Source organism: Myxine glutinosa, chromosome 6 (genome assembly GCF_964187855.1).
Source record: "Myxine glutinosa chromosome 6, kmMyxGlut1.1, whole genome shotgun sequence".
Classification (NCBI taxonomy): Eukaryota; Metazoa; Chordata; class Myxini; order Myxiniformes; family Myxinidae; genus Myxine; species Myxine glutinosa.
In genome coordinates, this window is record NC_136266.1 from 186,445,816 (window position 1) to 186,465,447 (window position 19,632).

At 49.4% G+C, this 19,632-nt stretch overlaps 1 protein-coding gene across 1 annotated transcript in view; it reads left to right on the forward strand.

Annotated features, from left to right (window-relative positions):
- Window positions 1-5,252: 5,252 nt before the first annotated feature.
- Window positions 5,253-19,632, forward strand: part of LOC137429044 (calmodulin-1) — a 48,001-nt gene continuing 33,621 nt past the window's right edge. Inside the window, exon 1 of the mRNA XM_068119058.2 lies at window positions 5,253-5,902. Coding sequence (XP_067975159.1) covers window positions 5,900-5,902 — 3 coding nt within the window. The 5' untranslated portion in view covers window positions 5,253-5,899. The remainder of the gene's footprint in view (window positions 5,903-19,632) is intronic.

The following is a 19,632-nucleotide window of genomic DNA, read 5'->3' on the forward strand; positions in this document are numbered from 1 at the left end:
AGAAGGCAAAGGCAGGAAGAACAGGGATTTATTAACTACTATTTACACAATCAAAGAAACCAAGGGAGAAGGAAAGAAAACGAAAATAATTTACAGAAGAAGAAGAAGACAGTGCAATTCTAGCTTATCTACAGGCTTAACTTAAACTCCAGACAACACAGACAAACAGACGACAGTCAGACTTACACGAATGGGAATGAAGCAGGAATGAATGGCTGGAAGGGGAGGAAGGTTCAGCTGGATGCTGGCTGGAGCTTGATCCCGCACGGGACGTCGGGCTGGAAATCGACGGCCACCGACACCACCGCAATCTGGTTCCCACGGCGGCATTGCTTCGCAGCAGCGGATCGAAACTGCGCGTCAAAGCTCAACTCCTCCTCAACTAACTCTCAGCTCCTCCTCAACTAACTCTCAGCTCCTCCTCAACGCTCAGCTCCTCCTCGAATGAACTGCTCAGTGCGTCCTCCTCACTCATCTGCCTAAGCAGTCCCTCCCAACCTCGTTTTATGAGGCGCGTGGCGATCAAGCTCTTTCACAATCAAGCTTCTTTCATCAATTTTAGCTCTTTCACGAGCCTCGATTTAGTATTAAAAAAAAAAAAAGCCACCGGCCTTTTTGAAACGCCCATTGGTGAGTTCGCCTCGGCCTTGATTGGTCGCGAGGGCTCACCGCTCCCGCCCCTTGATGAGGCGTTGGCAAAGCCACGCCTTGTTCCTGGCGCTTGGCTGACTCCTCCCACCTTCTGCTCCGAGATGACCTCGTGTTCAATGGAGTTTGGGGGCGATGATGATGCCAATAACCCCACCCAATGCAACGGTGGCGAAACGCCGCTTTGGAGGCCACGGCGGTATTGTAGGGGATCTATCTTATTTGATTTGGTGCAATGCAGAGTCAATTAATGGGAAACAGAGCCTTAAACTAACATAGAATAAAGAAATAACTATAGAGAGAAGCCTATGATTTGCTACGTGTATGCGATGGACTAGCTAAAGGGACGACCTTTGACCTTTACACAATTGGAGGTATTTACAGGAATCATTACATTATTTACAGAGGGTGATATTTACAAACACAGGATTCTCAAATCCGCAACAATATATATATATATATATACGACCGGTCAAAAGTTTTAGAACACCTCAATTTTTCCAGTTTTTATTGAAATTTACGCAGTTTAATGTCTCAATGTACTCTTAGGTTCAGCAAAGAACAAATAAACAATTGGAGATCAAAAGAAATTATGGAATCATTTTGTTTAACAAAATATAATTTAAATATTTGACTCCGCAAAGTAGCCACCTTTTGCAGATATAACCACCGAACACACTCGTGGCATTCTTTATATCGGGCATTAAAGCCCACATCGGTGGAGTGTTGCAGTGATGGTTGTCCTTCTGGAGGTTTCTCCCATCTCCACACAGGATCTCTGGAGCTCAGCCAGAGTGACCATCGGGTTCTTGGTCACCTCTCTTACCAAGGCCCTTCTCCCCCGATTGCTGTTTGACCGGGTGGCCAGCTCGAGGAAGAGTCCTGGTTGTTCCAAACTTCTTCCATTTAAGAATTATGGAGGCCACTGCTCTTGGGAACCTTCAATGCAGCAGAGATTTTTTGTAGGCTTCCCCAGATCTGCGCCTCGACACAATCCTGTCTCTGAGCTCTGCAGGCAGTTACTTCGACCTCATGGCTTGGTTTTTTCTCTGACATGCAGTCAGCTGTGAGACCCTATATAGACAGGTGTCCTCCCCTCCCGCACATTGACCCAACAACACCCCCACGTCGTCCTTCCCTCCCGCACATTGACCCAACACCCCCACCTCGTCCTCCCCTCCCGCACATTGACCCAACACCCCCACGTCGTCCTCCCCTCCCGCAGATTGACCCAACACCCCCATCTCGTCCTCCCCTCCCGCACATTGACACAACACCCCCACCTCGTCCTCCCCTCCCGCACATTGACCCAACACCCCCATCTCGTCCTCCCCTCCCGCACATTGACACAACACCCCCACGTCGTCCTCCCCTCCCGCACATTGACCCAACACCCCCATCTCGTCCTCCCCTCCCGCACATTGACACAACACCCCCACCTCGTCCTCCCCTCCCGCACATTGACCAAACACCCCCACATCGTCCTCCCCACATTGACCCAACACCCCCACGTCATCCTCCCCTCCCGCACATTGACACAACACCCCCACGTCGTCCTCCCCTCCCGCACATTGACACAACACCCCCACGTCGTCCTCCCCTCCCGCACATTGACCCAACACCCCCATCTCGTCCTCCCCTCCCGCACATTGACACAACACCCCCACCTCGTCCTCCCCTCCCGCACACTGACCAAACACCCCCACCTCGTCCTCCCCACATTGACCCAACACCCCCACGTCGTCCTCCCCTCCTGCACATTGACCCAACACCACCACCTCGTCCTCCCCTCCCGCACATTGACCCAACACCACCACCTCGTCCTCCCCTCCCGCACATTGATCCAACACCCCCACCTCGTCCTCCCCTCCCGCACATTGACCCAACACCCCCACGTCGTCCTCTCCTCCTGCACATTGACCCAACACCCCCACCTCGTCCTCCCCTCCCGCACATTGAACCAACACCCCCACCTCGTCCTCCCCTCCCCCACATTGACCCAACACCCCCACCTCGTCCTCCCCTCCCCCACATTGACCCAACACCCCCACCTCGTCCTCCCCTCCCGCACATTGACCCAACACCCCCACCTCGTCCTCCCCTCCTGCACATTGACCCAACACCACCACCTCGTCCTCCCCTCCCGCACATTGACCCAACACCCCCACCTCGTCCTCCCCTCCCCCACATTGACCCAACACCCCCACGTCGTCCTCCCCTCCCGCAAATTGACCCAACACCCCCACGTCGTCCTCCCCTCCCGTACATTGACCCAACACCCCCACGTCGTCCTCTCCTCCCGCACATTGACCCAACACCCCCACCTCGTCCTCCCCTCCTGCACATTGACCAACACCCCCACCTCGTCCTCCCCTCCTGCACATTGACCCAACACCCCCACGTCGTCCTTCCCTCCCGCACATTGACCCAACACCCCCACCTCGTCCTCCTCTCCTGCACATTGACCCAACACCCCCCACCTCGTCCTCCCCTCCCGCACATTGACCCAACACTCCCACCTCGTTCTAACCTCCCACACAATGACCCAACACCCCCACCTCGTCCCCCTCTCCCGCACAATGACCCAACACCCCCACCTCGTCCCCTCTCCCGCACAGTGACCCAACACCCCCACGTCGTCCTTCCCTCCCGCACATTGACCCAACACCCCCACGTCGTCCTTCCCTCCCGCACATTGACCCAACACCCCCACGTCGTCCTTCCCTCCTGCACATTGACCCAACACCCCCACGTCGTCGTCCCCTCCCGCACAATGACCCAACACCCCCACGTCGTCCTTCCCTCCCGCACATTGACCCAACACCCCCACGTCGTCCTTCCCTCCTGCACATTGACACGACAACCCCACCTCGTCCTCGCCTCCTGCACATTGACCCAACACCCCCACGTCGTCCTTCCCTCCCGCACATTGACCCAACACCCCCACCTCGTCCTCCCCTCCCGCACATTGACCCAACACCCCCACCTCGTTCTAACCTCTCACACAATGACCCAACACCCCCACCTCGTCCTCCGCTCCCGCACATTGAGCCAACACCCCCACCTCGTCCCCCTCTCCCGCACAATGACCCAACACCCCCACCTCGTCCTCCTCTCCCGCACGTTGACCCAACACCCCCACCTCGTCCTCCCCTCCCCCACATTGACCCAACACCCCCACCCCCTGTCCTCCCCTCCCGCACATTGACCCAACACCCCCACCCCCGTCCTCCCCTCCCGCACATTGACCCAACACCCCCACCCCCGTCCTCCCCTCCCGCACATTGACCCAACACCCCCACCTCGTCCTCCCCTCCCCCACATTGACCCAACACCCCCACCCCCGTCCTCCCCTCCCGCACATTGACCCAACACCCCCACCTCGTCCTCCCCTCCCCCACATTGACCCAACACCCCCACCCTCATCCTCCCCTCCCCCACATTGACCCAACACCCCCACCCCCGTCCTCCCCTCCCGCACATTGACCCAACACCCCCCACCCCCGTCCTCCCCTTCCCGCACATTGACCCAACACCCCCACCCCCGTCCTCCCCTTCCCGCACATTGACCCAACACCCCCACCCCCGTCCTCCCCTCCGCACATTGACCCAACACCCCCACCCCCGTCCTCCCCTCCCCCACATTGACCCAACACCCCCACCCCCGTCCTCCCCTCCCCCACATTGACCCAACACCCCCACCCCCGTCCTCCCCTTCCCGCACATTGACCCAACACCCCCACCCCCGTCCTCCCCTCCCGCACATTGACCCAACACCCCCACCCCCGTCCTCCCCTCCCCCACCTTGACCCAACACCCCCACCCCCGTCCTCCACTCCCCCACATTGACCCAACACCCCCACCCCCGTCCTCCCCTTCCCGCACATTGACCCAACACCCCCACCTCGTCCTCCCCTCCCCCACATTGACCCAACACCCCCACCCCCGTCCTCCCCTCCCGCACATTGACCCAACACCCCCACCTCGTCCTCCCCTCCCCCACATTGACCCAACACCCCCACCTCGTCCTCCCCTCCCGCACATTGACCCAACACCCCCACCCCCGTCCTCCCCTCCCGCACATTGACCCAACACCCCCACCCCCGTCCTCCCCTCCCGCACATTGACCCAACACCCCCACCCCCGTCCTCCCCTCCCGCACATTGACCCAACACCCCCACCCCCGTCCTCCCCACCCGCACATTGACCCAACACCCCCACCTCGTCCTCCCCTCCCCCACATTGACCCAACACCCCCACCCCCGTCCTCCCCTCCCGCACATTGACCCAACACCCCCACCCCGTCCTCCCCTCCCCCACATTGACCCAACACCCCCACCTCGTCCTCCCCTCCCCCACATTGACCCAACACCCCCACCCCCGTCCTCCCCTCCCGCACATTGACCCAACACCCCCACCCCCGTCCTCCCCTCCCGCACATTGACCCAACACCCCCACCCCCGTCCTCCCCTCCCGCACATTGACCCAACACCCCCACCCCCGTCCTCCCCTCCCGCACATTGACCCAACACCCCCACCCCCGTCCTCCCCACCCGCACATTGACCCAACACCCCCACCTCGTCCTCCCCTCCCGCACGTGGGTGTGACTGTCACCGTGTTGTGACGACTCGGTCGACCGTGTACAGCGTGTGCCGCAGTGTACAGTGCAGTACAGAACATAAGGGTGCGGCGTACAAGTCCGCCGCGGTATACAATGCACAGCCCCACGGAGCCGTCCGTATACGAGCAGCGACATTTTTCACATCGAGTGGTTCATCTCGGCAATGATCGCCATTTTAAACTTCGACTATCCATCCTCGTCGAGAATATACCATACGCGGTCGAGGACCCTGCGCGCCATGTTCACCATGTTCTCACGATGACGATGCTAAAGCACTGAGTGGGATCGTTCCTGAAGGTGGTGCGTGATTTCAAGGTAAAGTCCGTTTGTGCATCCATTCCACTAGCTGGAGAGTTCCACGCCGCTTGTTTGCATCGGAATACGAACTACGAACTACGAAGGAACAAGGCCCAAGGGCCAAGGAACCCTGGCAGGTTTAATTGGTGCGGCGCGGAGTGATATAGGCGTAAAGGCGTGTCGTGCGGCGCGGAGTGATATAGGCGTAAAGGCGTGTCGCCCAGCGAGCTCGGTGCACTACTTTACGGCGGTGAGAGGGATTTGCGCTAGGTTTTGGCGGTTCAGGAGGCAAAGGAAAGTATCCTGAGAGAAAAGTGCGACGATCTTGCGAGATGGTGAGTGTAGTACAGCGGATGGGGCTTATCCTGGGTCGGGCCTCGGGTTTCCTCGACGTGATCACCTCAAACCGTGTTTAAATTATCATTGTACATGTAACTGGTGTATGTGGACACATTTGATCCCATTTGAATAATCGGTCACAGCGGAAGGTCGACCATGTTCGGTTGTGTTACCAAAGGTGATGTCTCTTGTCCGTACTGTACTTTGTGAACACCTAGGCCTGTTTATGGAACCCGTAGGCCCAATATCTGAACGTTTGATTTTACTTTTTTAAACTCACATATCCGTCGATTCATAATCTTCTCCTCACAGGTGTGTAATGTCTACCTCTTTGATTTGTTACTTAATTATTTCATCATTGAATTTTACACACTTTAAATTTGTTGAGGTAATTAACGTGCGGGGCTTTTTCAATGTTTCAATGCACTCACTGTACGCGATGGCGGGGTTTGGGGCACTCGCTGTACGCGATGGCGGGGGTTGGGGCACTCGCTGTACGCGATGGCGAGGTTTGGGGCACTCACTGTACACGATGGCGGGGTTTGGGGCACTCGCTGTACGGGTTGGCAGGGTTTGGGGCACTCACTGTACGCAATGGCGGGGTTTGGGGCACTCACTGTACGCAATGGCGGGGTTTGGGGCACTCACTACACGATGGCGGGGTTTGGGGCGCTCACTGTATGCGATGGCGGGGTTTGGGGCACTCACTGTACGGGTTGGCAGGGTTTGGGGCACTCACTGTACGCAATGGCGGGGTTTGGGGCACTCACTGTACGGGTTGGCAGGGTTTGGGGCACTCACTGTACGCAATGGCGGGGTTTGGGGCACTCACTGTACGCGATGGCGAGGTTTGGGGCACTCACTGTACACGATGGCGGGGTTTGGGGCACTCGCTGTACGGGTTGGCAGGGTTTGGGGCACTCACTGTACGCAATGGCGGGGTTTGGGGCACTCACTGTACGCAATGGCGGGGTTTGGGGCACTCACTGTACGCAATGGCGGGGTTTGGGGCACTCACTACACGATGGCGGGGTTTGGGGCGCTCACTGTATGCGATGGCGGGGTTTGGGGCACTCACTGTACGCAATGGCGAGGTTTGGGGCACTCGCTGTACGCGATGGCGGGGTTTGGGGCACTCACTGTACACGATGGCGGGGTTTGGGGCACTCACTGTATGCGATGGCGGGGTTTGGGGCACTCGCTGTACGCGATGGTGGGGTTTGGGGCACTCGCTGTACGCGATGGCGGGGTTTGGGGCACTCACTGTACACGATGGCGGGGTTTGGGGCACTCGCTGTACGGGTTGGCAGGGTTTGGGGCAGTCACTGTACGCAATGGTGGGGTTTGGGGCTTGGGGCACTCACTGTACGCAATGGCAGGGTTTGGGGCACTCACTGTACACGATGGCGGGGTTTGGGGCACTCACTGTATGCGATGGCGGGGTTTGGGGCACTCACTGTACGCAATGGCGAGGTTTGGGGCACTCGCTGTACGCGATGGCGGGGTTTGGGGCACTCACTGTACACGATGGTGGGGTTTGGGGCACTCACTGTATGCGATGGCGGGGTTTGGGGCACTCGCTGTACGCGATGGTGGGGTTTGGGGCACTCGCTGTACGCGATGGTGGGGTTTGGGGCACTCACTGTACGCGATGGCGGGGTTTGGGGCACTCACTGTATGCGATGGCGGGGTTTTGGGCACTCACTGTACGGGATGGCGGGGTTTGGGGCACTCACTACGCGATGGCGCGGTTTGGGGAACTCACTGTACGCGATGGTGGGGTTTGGGGCACTCACTACGCGATGGCGGGGTTTGGGGAACTCACTGTACACGATGGCGGGGCTTGGGGCACTCACTGTACGCGATGGCGGGGTTTGGGGCACTCGCTGTACGCGATGGTGGGGTTTGGGGCACTCACTGTATACGATGGCGGGGTTTGGGGCACTCACTGTACGCAATGGCGGGGTTTGGCGCACTCGCTGTACGCGATGGCGGGGTTTGGGGCACTCACTACGCGATGGCGGGGTTTGGGGTACTCACTGTACGTAATGACGGGGTTTGTGGCATTCACTGTACGTGATGGCGGGGTTTGGGGCACTCGCTGTACACGATGGCGGGGCTTGGGGCACTCACTACGCGATGGCGGGGTTTGGGGCACTCACTGTACGCGATGGCGGGGTTTGGGGCACTCACTGTACATGATGACGGGGTTTGGGGCCCTCGCTGTACACGATGGCGGGGTTTGGGGCACTCACTGGACACGATGGTGGGGTTTGGGGCACTCACTGGACGCGATGGCGGGGTTTGGGGCACTCACTGGACGCGATGGCGGGGTTTGGGGCACTCACTGGACGCGATGGCGGGGTTTGGGGCACTCACTGTACGCGATGACGGGGTTTGGGGCACTCACTGTACGCGATGGTGGGGTTTGGGGCGCTCGCTGTACGCGATGGCGTGGTTTTGGGCACTCGCTGTACGCATTGGCGGGGTTTGGGGCACTCACTGTGCACGATGGTGGGATTTGAGGCACTCACTGTACGCGATGGCGGGGTTTGGGGCACTTACTGTACGCGATGGTGGGATTTGGGGCACTTACTGTACGCGATGGCGGGGTTTAGGGCACTTACTCTACGCGATGGTGGGGTTAATGTTAATGAGTGTGGAATGGGGGGGGGGGGGGAGGGGTGTTGGTTGGAGGGAGGGATGTTAATGAGTGTGGAAGGGGGGGGGGGGTGGTGAGAGGAAGGAATTTGAACGAGTAGGGGGAGGGGGGGGGATGTTAATGAGTGTGGAAGGGGGGGTGGGGGGTGTTGATGAGTGTGGAAGGGGTGGTGAGAGGAAGGAATTTGAACGAGTGGGGGGAGGGGGGGGGGATGTTAATGAGTGTGGAAGGGGGGTGGGGGATGTTGATGAGTGTGGAAGGGGGGTGGAGGGGTGGTGAGAGGAAGGAATTTGAATGAGTGGGGGGAGGGAGGGGATGTTAATGAGTGTGGAAGGGGGGGTGGGGGATGTTGATGAGTGTGGAAGCGGGGGTGGAAGGGTGGTGAGAGGAAGGAATTTGAATGAGTGGGGGGAGGGAGGGGATGTTAATGAGTGGAAGGGGGTTGGGGTGGGGGATGTTAATGAGTGTGGAAGGGGGTGGGGGTGGTGGGAGGGAGGAATTTGAATGAGTGGGGGGAGGGGAACCTAGGTAGGTTCCAAGTGGTTGATAAATTCCTATCAAAACACAAATGACAGACGACGGTTTGGATGAAGTGACTGTTTGCTTATTGCACAATTCAATGTGGAAAAACGGGTTTGATGACATTGAAACCCTCAGGTTATTGTACCAGGAAGCATGCTGCCCATGCGGCTGGTATCGCATTGATACCAACAGGATGTCCGGCCACCAAAAAGGGAGCAGGGGAATGTAAAGGTTACGAGAAACCTGAGCTGTGTGTTCTCTGCATGGAGCAGGAGCGTTATCTTCCTTTAAAAGATTTTCTTTTTCTCAAAGCAAATCGCAATGCTCGGGGAGAGGAAATGTTCAGACGAACCAAGGTAACCCGTGTGAAGTATAAACGTGTTCTTATTGCACCGACTGATTTTGAGCAAAGGCTGATGATTTGTAAAGTATCTATAGACGTTCAAATATTCTACTGTTAATGTCCATGTTCGTTGCTCCTTACAGTAGATGCAGGCGGGGAGGATTTTGTGCATCAATTACTAAGAGGCTGTCCAATGGACAGTGCCCATGTCATTTCCTTCATTTCACTCCCTCCCTCCCTCTGTATGGGTGTTGTTGCGGTGCTGGCGGTACTATGGATGGAGTGCTGGTTAACTTGGTGTAGTTTTTGTAGTGTGGTGGTGATATCTTTGCTGTCCACGAGGGGCTGGCCGGGTCGTGGTTACTGCAACCCAACTGTGCAAACGATAAAGTGAAAATACGACAATGTGGTTGCCTTTATCTTTATTTCATGATTTTTCTTGATGATGATTAGCTGTAGGCCATGGGGCATAGGGCTAAAATGTGCTCAATTTGACAATTTCGTGCAACAACGCAGGGGATTACTTAAAATTGCTATAGATGGGTTGGGGATGTGCTCCTGAACAAGAAACACCATGTCCCCAGACACCAGGGGTGCTCATTAATTTTTAACGCGCACTTGATGAAAATGCAAGTAAATATATATTCATCAACTATACGTTACTGCATTTTCTTTTATTTCTGGATAGTTTGAGGAGTAAAATGAAAAAAATTGATTGTGATATTGTTTCTAGACCTCCTTTTCACTAAAATACACCAATAAACATGATATTTTTGTATCTAGATAGTCATAGCGATAAGTTGAAAATGAATCCAATCTGAAAATATGGTCCGCCGCAGCTGAAACATGTTGTGCCGCAAATAAATCATTTTTATTTTACTTTTTTTAAATTAACTTCTCACTTCTACCTTCTATGATCAGTTCATCTTCTTTGATTTGAAGAATGGCAATGAGTGGCAGTTGACGGCTGACTCCTTTTACTTTTTAGAAGATTCATTTTCAACTTATTTATTTAAAACAGTACAACATGTATACATTACGCATGTCATGGAAAGTGCTTGCATGATTAACAGTGTTTAAGAGTACTGTTACTTTTGCTTCGTTTCCATGTTCAATACATAATGTATACATGCCAGGATAAGGCAGACAGACATAAATAATTGAGACAATCAAATTTGTTTATGATGTCCATTACATTATAATTTACATCATTGTTCAATTTACAGCTTTCAAGTTTGAGAAATTTGTACTACTAGGGCATGCCCGTACTATATCTATATCTAAAATTATATCCCCCCCCTCTATTTACATGAAATGGTTTGGTCCAAAGCGAACGGCTTGCGAGTACGGTGACAATCCCCCCCCCTCTATTTACATGAAATGGTTTGGTCCAAAGCGAACGGCTTGCGGAGTTTGGTAAAGAAATCGCCATAGCGTGCACAAAGGCGCAGGAAAGCGAAAGAATCGCAAATTAGTTTTAATTAGTTTTAAAACATAGTTTAACGCCAACATAGTTTGCCAACGTGAAATAAATGAATACGCTCTCAAATGTGCCGTCCGAGGCAGAGTCTGTTCGGCACGTTCGGCACACGTGATAGCTCGCTGCTCTCTGATTGGTTGAATCGTTTTTTGGACATAGCTCGGTAACTACTTGTCCGATTAATATGAAACCTTGAAAAGGCACATCCTCGGGTCCCCAGCAATATACCTGGCAAGTTTAAAGTATATCGGACCCGTGGTTGTCGAGAAACAGCGGTCACAGACATACATACATACATACATACATACATACATACATACATACATACACACACACAGAGATTACTGGAATTATAGATAGATTAACTATATTCACAGGTATAAGGTCGAAATCATGAACACAGGACTTTCATTTAAAAAATGATTGTACTTAAGAATAAATTAATTTTAAACATGTCAACCACACATAGATGACAATCAGTGAAAAAATCACTGATCATCCAGGATTCGAACCTGGGAACCTGCGCTTTACTAGTGCGACGCCCTAACCAACTGAGCTATACGATCAGATGGAGAAGAACGGATGATTTTAAATCAATAGGTCTTCAGTTCTAGTCCCGTTCCTCTAACATCCTCTCATCTGAGAAGCGTATTGATTTAAAATCATCCGTTCTTCTCCATCTGATCGTATATTTCAGTTCAACTTCAACTTCAGGTTAGAGCATCTTACTAGTAAAGCAGAGGTTCCCAGGTTCGATCCTGTATGATCAGTGATTTTTTCACTGATTGTCATTGATGTTGTGTGGTTGACATGTTTAAAATTAATTTATTCTTAATTTATTCTTATGATATTAACCCACACGTTTAAGCTTCGTTTCTATATGATTGTACTTGATATCATATTTTTGATGCATTTGACATTTCATTATTTACGACTTATCTATGAAATGAAACTTCCATTTGTTTTACTTAGTTCTAACAGTTAAGTTTACATTTCTTTCCCATAACTCTATTTCCAAAGAGTGTACATGAATGGTTTGTAAAAAGACAAGTCAAATAACAGTATTAACACCCAGATAAGATGTGGTTTATCAGTATTGGGTTGATATGAGCAATGTCATTCAATTAACGAAAAGTACCTTGTAAATTGTAATGTATGAAATAAAACGTACTTTCAGTGAAAATGTTATTGCCGCTAATGCCTACAATAAAATATATTTCAGATAAAATATGATTTCTCATGTAGTATTATTTCAAGTTGACAAAATGTGTTTTAAAGGTAATATATAGTGGCAAAAAGTTTCTTCAAAAAACTTCCATGTCCCCCCCCCCCCCAATAATCTATTGGTGCATCCCTTGTTATACATTTGTACACGCTTTGCTAGTAAAAATATTAATGACCATGACCACCGCGCAAAAAAACAACAACAAAACAAAAATACAAAATAAAAATAAACTCAACATGTGTTTATTGTTTATAATTATAGAGTTTAAAATTTTGCAAACATCTGTCTTTTTTAGTAACAAATATCAAATCATGGTTTTTTAAACAACTTCTCCGACAAGGTAAACATACTTTTTATTACCATCATTTACAGGACGGTAAGAAGTACCTACCGTACAATTTAGTAAAAATGTGTAGTCTACATGTACAAAATTATTTCTTAATTCTTTGTGGATCCTAAAAACTGTAATGAGGTGTGACATGAGCCTGATGACATAAACCACAATATCCCCACATATCATGATACTATTACTAAAGTAAAAGAGCATGCTTGCAATAGTACGATTTGTATTATAAATTGTAGTCTTGAAATAGATAAACAAAATCATAAAATGTACATTTCATCATGCATGACTTGCTGAGTCTGCTGTACATTTGTCAATTGAATTTGAAGATACTACTCTTCTAAGGCCAACTCCAAATCTTCCGGAACTTGTTACTAACTTGCTTGAATCAAGCATGATGATTTATTTGATCATGATATATGGCAATGTAATGTGAATTCTATCATCACGATCAGATTCTATCATCATGATCATGTCTATGTTTGCAGAACAATTGAAACTTTTGGCTAAACTTAAAGCTTACTAAAAAAATTACTACATAATCATATTAACTTACCATGAGATGTAGATGTTTCGGTCTTTTTCTCCTTCAGCCTGTTCACTTTACTGATGTCACAAAAGCGACGTGAACAATCATAATGGTAGCCAATGTTGGGATTTTCTGGTTTGGCTTCAATGCAGGATTGTGTATCGGCAAAATCAAGCCCCAGCTTTACCGCACAGTCGGCCAGTAAATCGCGTTCTTTACAGTCATAGAGCAACCATTTACTCGCAAATTCAACAAAGCGGGCCCAGTTTTTATCATTGAATTGAATGAAATTGCTTTTAGTTTTATGGACAACATGCATCACGCAAAATTTGGACGAAAATTGAACAGGTTTTCCTGTCACTGCCGAAGCAATGGGCGTCGCCATCTTGGTTTGTCAGCTACCGAACGGAGCTTAGTATGAGCTGCGTGATTGGCCAATTACGGCACCTGACGTATCTGGAGCGCTCATTCGCTGAATTTATCACGTGAACAACCTTGTCCGCGAATTTTAAACCTGATTTTTTTAATCGAAATTCTTTCTTTATTTGTATTTTAATGTGCAGGTATATTTATTGGGGACATTATTATATCGAATGGAACGAATATTTTGCTGATTTTCATGAATAAATCAAGTAATCCCCATTCCTGTTGCACGAAAAAGTGGATTTTAATGGTATGCCCCATGGCCTACTGTACCTTACTCTTCAGTCCACACGGTGTTGGTGTTGGTGCTGGGGTTCTTGGCGAGGGTTGTACTGGCTCGGAAGCCATTGCCTTCTTCGCAGGAGTTAGGGCAGGAATTTGTAATTTCTTCAGGGTACTGAAGCTAGCTCACCGACTCTCCACCAACTAATGCTTCACAAGGTGCTCCCAGTTTAACGTCCATCAAAGGGACACATTGATGAAACGCTCTACCTGATGCTAGCTCACCGACTCTCCACCAACTAATGCTTCACAAGGTGCTCCCAGTTTAACGTCCATCAAAGGGACACATTGATGAAACGCTCTACCTGACGCTAGCTCACCAACTCTCCACCAACTAATGCTTCAGAAGGTGCTCCCAGTTTAACGTCCACCAAAGGGACGCATTGATGAAACGCTCTACCTGAAGCTAGCTCACCGACTCTCCGCCAACTAATGCTTCACAAGGTGCTCCCAGTTTAACGTCCATCAAAGGGACGCATTGATGAAACGCTCTACCTGAAGCTAGCTCACCGACTCTCCACCAACTAATGCTTCACAAGGTGCTCCCAGTTTAACGTCCACCAAAGGGACGCATTGATGAAACGCTCTACCTGAAGCTAGCTCACCGACTCTCCGCCAACTAATGCTTCACAAGGTGCTCCGAGTTTAATGTCCATCAAAGGGACACATTGATGAAACGCTCTACCTGTGAAAGTTTATAACTGGATTGGGATTCAAATGCAGGCTGTACCATTTAGAGGAGTGTGCATACCTGTGCGCTATCGATTCTGCCAGCCCTGGTATCCCTTGTGAGTGCAAACTTCTTCAAATAAACTTGTGTACTTTGTATTTGCTTTTAACAGACAACAAAAGTGTCTGTCGGGGTGGAAACTCGGACTGGTTCCTTGCTTTGTAACGAGTCGTCCAAGTTTAAGTGCCGATGCGTTGAAGGTGTGGTTTGCACTTTGAGATGGTAAACATATTTATGTGTGGCTAGCCTGATCCGGTCCAGCATGTATGGTCTTGTTAGCCGCACACTCTTTGGAAAAACAAAATGGGGAAATTGCAAATGCCTCCTGAATGTCCGTCATCCGTCCTGTCACGCTATCTCCTCAAATGGTTGTGCAGAAATTCACCAAACTTGGTAGTAAGTTGTGATCACACAGCCAGAAGGTGCAAGAACAGTACAATTGTTGACCCTGCCCCCCAGGGTACGGTCCAAAGGTCAAATACCAAAAATGCAATTACGGGCACATTTTTAAAACGTTTAAAAAAATGAAACTTTGGCTATGTAATCAACATTGGGGACACATTAAATGTATAACGATTTTTCTTTGAATTTGACACCTGATTCATGCCCCAATGGGTGGGGACTCGAGGTTGTATTGGGTGGTCATTACGGGGAAAAAGTTTTTCACTAAAAATTGATATTAGGATTGGTACTTTTTGTCATCCTTCAACTTTGCTTGAGGTGGGAAGTTTGGGGATTTGCGATGGCGTGCCTTTGCCTTGTGGTAATGAAACTACATTTAAAACAATAGAATCAAATTGCTGAAGAAGTTGATTTGCTACTCCAACTCCCTACCTGGGTTGCAAAAGGTCACGAAACTCACCAAAGATGGTGCGGAGGTTTGGTTTGTGGCTTTTTCTTTACCAGAAATAGAGATCGCGTTAATATAAACCCTTTCCATTTATGGCTATTAGTATCACTAGGGCATTGCCCGTACTATATCTATATCTAAAATTATATCCCCCCCCTCTATTTACATGAAATGGTTTGGTCCAAAGCGAACGGCTTGCGAGTACGGTGACAATCCCCCCCCCTCTATTTACATGCAATGGTTTGGTCCAAAGCGAACGGCTTCCGGAGTTTGGTAAAGAAATCGCCATCGCGTGCACAAACGCGCAGGAAAGCGAATGAATCGCAAATTCGGTTTTATTAGTTTTAAAACATAGTTTAACGCCAACATAGTTTGCAAACGTGAAATAAATGAATACGCTCTCAAATGTGCCATCCGAGGCAGAGTGTGTCCTCCACGTTCGGCACACGCGATCGTTCGCTGCTCTCTGATTGGTTGAATCGTTTTTTGGACATAGCTCGGTAAGTAATTGTCCGATTAATATGAAACCTTGAAAAGGCACATCCTCGGGTCCCCAGCAATATACCTGGCAAGTTAAAAGTATATCGGACCCGTGGTTGTCGAGAAACAGCGGTCACAGACAAACAGACGTACAGACGTACAGACGTACAAACGTACAAACAGAGATTACTGGAATTATAGATAGATTACGTTGCCGTGAACCTGACTAATAAGAACTCAAATGAGGCTCAAAAAGACCCAAAAGGCGCCGAAGACCCAAAAGGCGCCGAAGGCCCAAAAGGCCCAAAAGGCCCCGAAGACCCAAAACGCCCCGAAGACCCAAAACGCCCCGAAGACCCAAAACGCCCCGAAGACCCAAAACGCCCCGAAGACCCAAAACGCCCCGAAATGGTCAAAGATGCCTATCTCTCTGAAACGACGTGTGGTGAGGCGCATGGAGCACACCGAGTCACACTAGTATATATAATTCATGTCAGACTATGACCGTACCATTTTTCAAAAACGTGCACTTCCTTCTGTCTTTTTACTTGTTGATGAAGAGTTCACCCTGCAACATGATTCTAAAGCCTAAACTGATAATAGGAATGTACATAGCCGACCTTTATGGAGAATCTTGTTCTCTCTGGGGTGAACATGTCTGTAGCAAGGTGCTGAATGTTTGACGAAGCTTAAGTTTGACTAAGACTAAGCTTGGCAGAATTCAATTTGTATTTTAAAATAATTTTCACCAATAAATCAATGTTTATTTTTGAGCATAAAAACCTAACTGCATGAGCTCTTTCTTACCTTTACCTGCATGCCACAGTACATACTGAATGATCTGCCCCAGAACGGATGTTTTTGCAAAGATAGAAATAGTATCTGCTTCTCATTGCATTTTTACGGCTTATCCCATAAGGCAAAGCAGTCTAGAACAGTGTGTGGCCGTTCGTCTGTATGTATGTCCCCTCAAACGTATACCAATCAGAGCTGAGGATCTGGTCATATGACAGGGTCATGTGATTCTGTCTGATGCCATTACGTTGGTGTAGGCGGCTGACTCTCCACACTCCTGCATTTTGATTCCAATGTCATCCAGGCCGAACATATTGTCGCGCAACTCCGATTAACACCAGAGTTGCGGATTGCCGATCACGAAGGCTTTAACTCAGAGGCGGAAACTCAATGGCGGATTCCAAAACCTAAAACACCCAAGCGCGCGGAATGGAGGGGAACGGTGAGAGCCCCGCAACCTTATCTATTAAAATCAACCACCCGGTAAACTGCGTTCAGATATATGTACAAAAATAATGCAAGGGTTTATTGGGAAAAGCAAAGACAGTAAAAGCACGCACCGGTAATGAAATAATCCTAAATCGGGATCCCTCACACCAGATATCAAAGACAAGACGAGGGATATGAATTGATAAAAAAAGAACACGTTATGTTAAATCGTGAAATGTGGTGTGAGCTTATCTGTCCGTCGTCCTGTATGGTTTGCCGTCCACCACGGCTCCGTTCGGCCCCGATGTACCCACAAGGCCTCGCTCCGATCCTCTCGCCGCCCACGAGGTCCGTGCACCAAGCTCCAAAGCACCCAGCGCAGGCCAGCGGCTCCACACGAGGTCGATCCTCACACAAAGCACGAAAAGACGAACGGAGAGAGCGCAGGTGTGACTGCACGTCTCGTCCTTCCAACTCGCTTCTCAAAACCCAACTCATGTACTCAGGCCGTGAACTGCCAACCAACTGCTGCTGCGCGACTCGCTCTCGTGCACTCGGGATCCAACTCGCAGCTCGTCACTCTCAATGGCGTTCGGCGCTCGTCACTCAACTCTGTCAGGATCGCACCTGGACTGTACTGCTCGACAACTCCACTCAACTCCTGTGCACACGAACTCCTCAAAATGCGTCCAGCCCCCACTAATATCCCCGGCCTGTGACGTCAGCTTTGGCGCACCCCCAACCAATCGGTCTCCTTCGCCGGCTCGCTCAGGTCACGCCCACTGCGTCACTCTCACTCCCGCTCCTTGTGTTATAGCACGTGCTATGCGAGGCGGGTAGGCCCTCGCGGAGGTGCAAATGGTGGCGGTCATTATCGGCGGTGTCCTAGCCCGATTTCTTCCTAAGTCATGTCAGGGGGGGGAAAGGCGTCAATGTTGTACTAAGGGATCCTAACCAAGTGTCTATGTGGTCTGTAGTGCCATAAGGGACAAAGGTTTGACTACCAGGTGAGACATACAAGGGCTCTACTCATTAACCCCTACACTACCTAACACACGAATCTCCTGGTAGATTCACAATCGTACATCCTAGCCGACAAAACGCCTACACATGGACTTATTACAGGAAGTATACCTTACCGCGACATCCTGAAGCATGGTACCGACTCAGATCTACTCTGCTCTACATATATCACTACCCAAATTCATAACAATATCGTCGAACCTGTCATATATCACAATCGCCATGCTCTACCTTTATGTTTTTCCATTCAGTGTGAAACACAAACAAACCGATTGTTAAAATGACCATCAAATATTGAAAGCATAGACGTTATGGAGTTTCCAACAATACAGTACGTATAGGCCTTCGGCTTCATGCCTCACCTTCAGGCTGCTTCGGACAAATTAGCCCAGATGTCTTGATACAGTCGTGTTGTTTTAGTAGTAAGAATAATAATAGCGTTAATACTAATAATATAGTAAATATAATCGTAACACTGCAATCCCTTTATCGTTATTGCAAAGTTTCTAGATTGAAGCGGTGCATGCCTCATGAATCGATGATAAGCGGTGTACGGTACAAATAATGCGGAAGTAAGGAATTGGCCTCGGGTTTTTTTTAGTAATATTTTCATAATAATAATGTAACGTTAATATTATAGTAAATCTAATCATAACACTAATCCCTTCGTATTGACTGTCAAAGTTACTGGAGGTTAAAATATATTATCTTCTACATATTAAAGTAGCGGCAGTTTTGTGTCCATCCATCACACTGTCATTACGTCTGTGATGTCATTACGATGGCTGACTCCACCGGCCGACATTTTAATTTACTAGTACACCCTCTCACTACGGAAGCGGCAGGAAGCGTCATTCCTCTTTGGGGTATATAGATTACAGTCTCTCTATGGCCGGGTCTCAATAACATTGGGTGTGTTCATTTACGAAGTTGTGAAGAGATCGCCAAGTGGTTTAAACATTCGGGCAAGCACTCCATTCAAAACCATTAGGGAATGGCTGGCTTGGAAAGCGCTAGCTAGCTGCTTGGTAAATGAGCACTCCCCGGTCTTCCTCCCTTTCAGTTTCGTGTTAAACAGCAGGAAAATTGGGTTTCATTGGTGGTTTACAAAACAAAACCTTAATTGGTGAGTTTCAAAACGAAACCTTAATTGGTGGGTTTCAAAATGAAACCTAAATTGGCGGGTTTCAAAACAAAACCTAAATTGGTGGATTTCAAAATGAAACCTTTATTGGTGGGTTTCAAAATGAAACCTAAATTGGTGGGTTTCAAAAGGAAACCTAAATTGGTGGGTTTCAAAACAAAACCTTAATTGGTGGGTTTCAAAACAAAACCTTAATTGGTGGTTTTCAAAACAAACCTTTAATTGGTGGGTTTCAAAACAAAACCTAAATTGGTGGGTTTCAAAATGAAACCTAAATTGGTGGTTTTCAAAATGAAACCTAAATTGGTGGGTTTCAAAACAAAACCTTAATTGCTGGGTTTCAAAATGAAACCTAAATTGGTGGTTTTCAAAATGAAACCTAAATTGGTGGGTTTCAAAACAAAACCTTAATTGGCGGGTTTCAAAATGAAACCTTAATTGGCGGGTTTCAAAATGAAACCTAAAT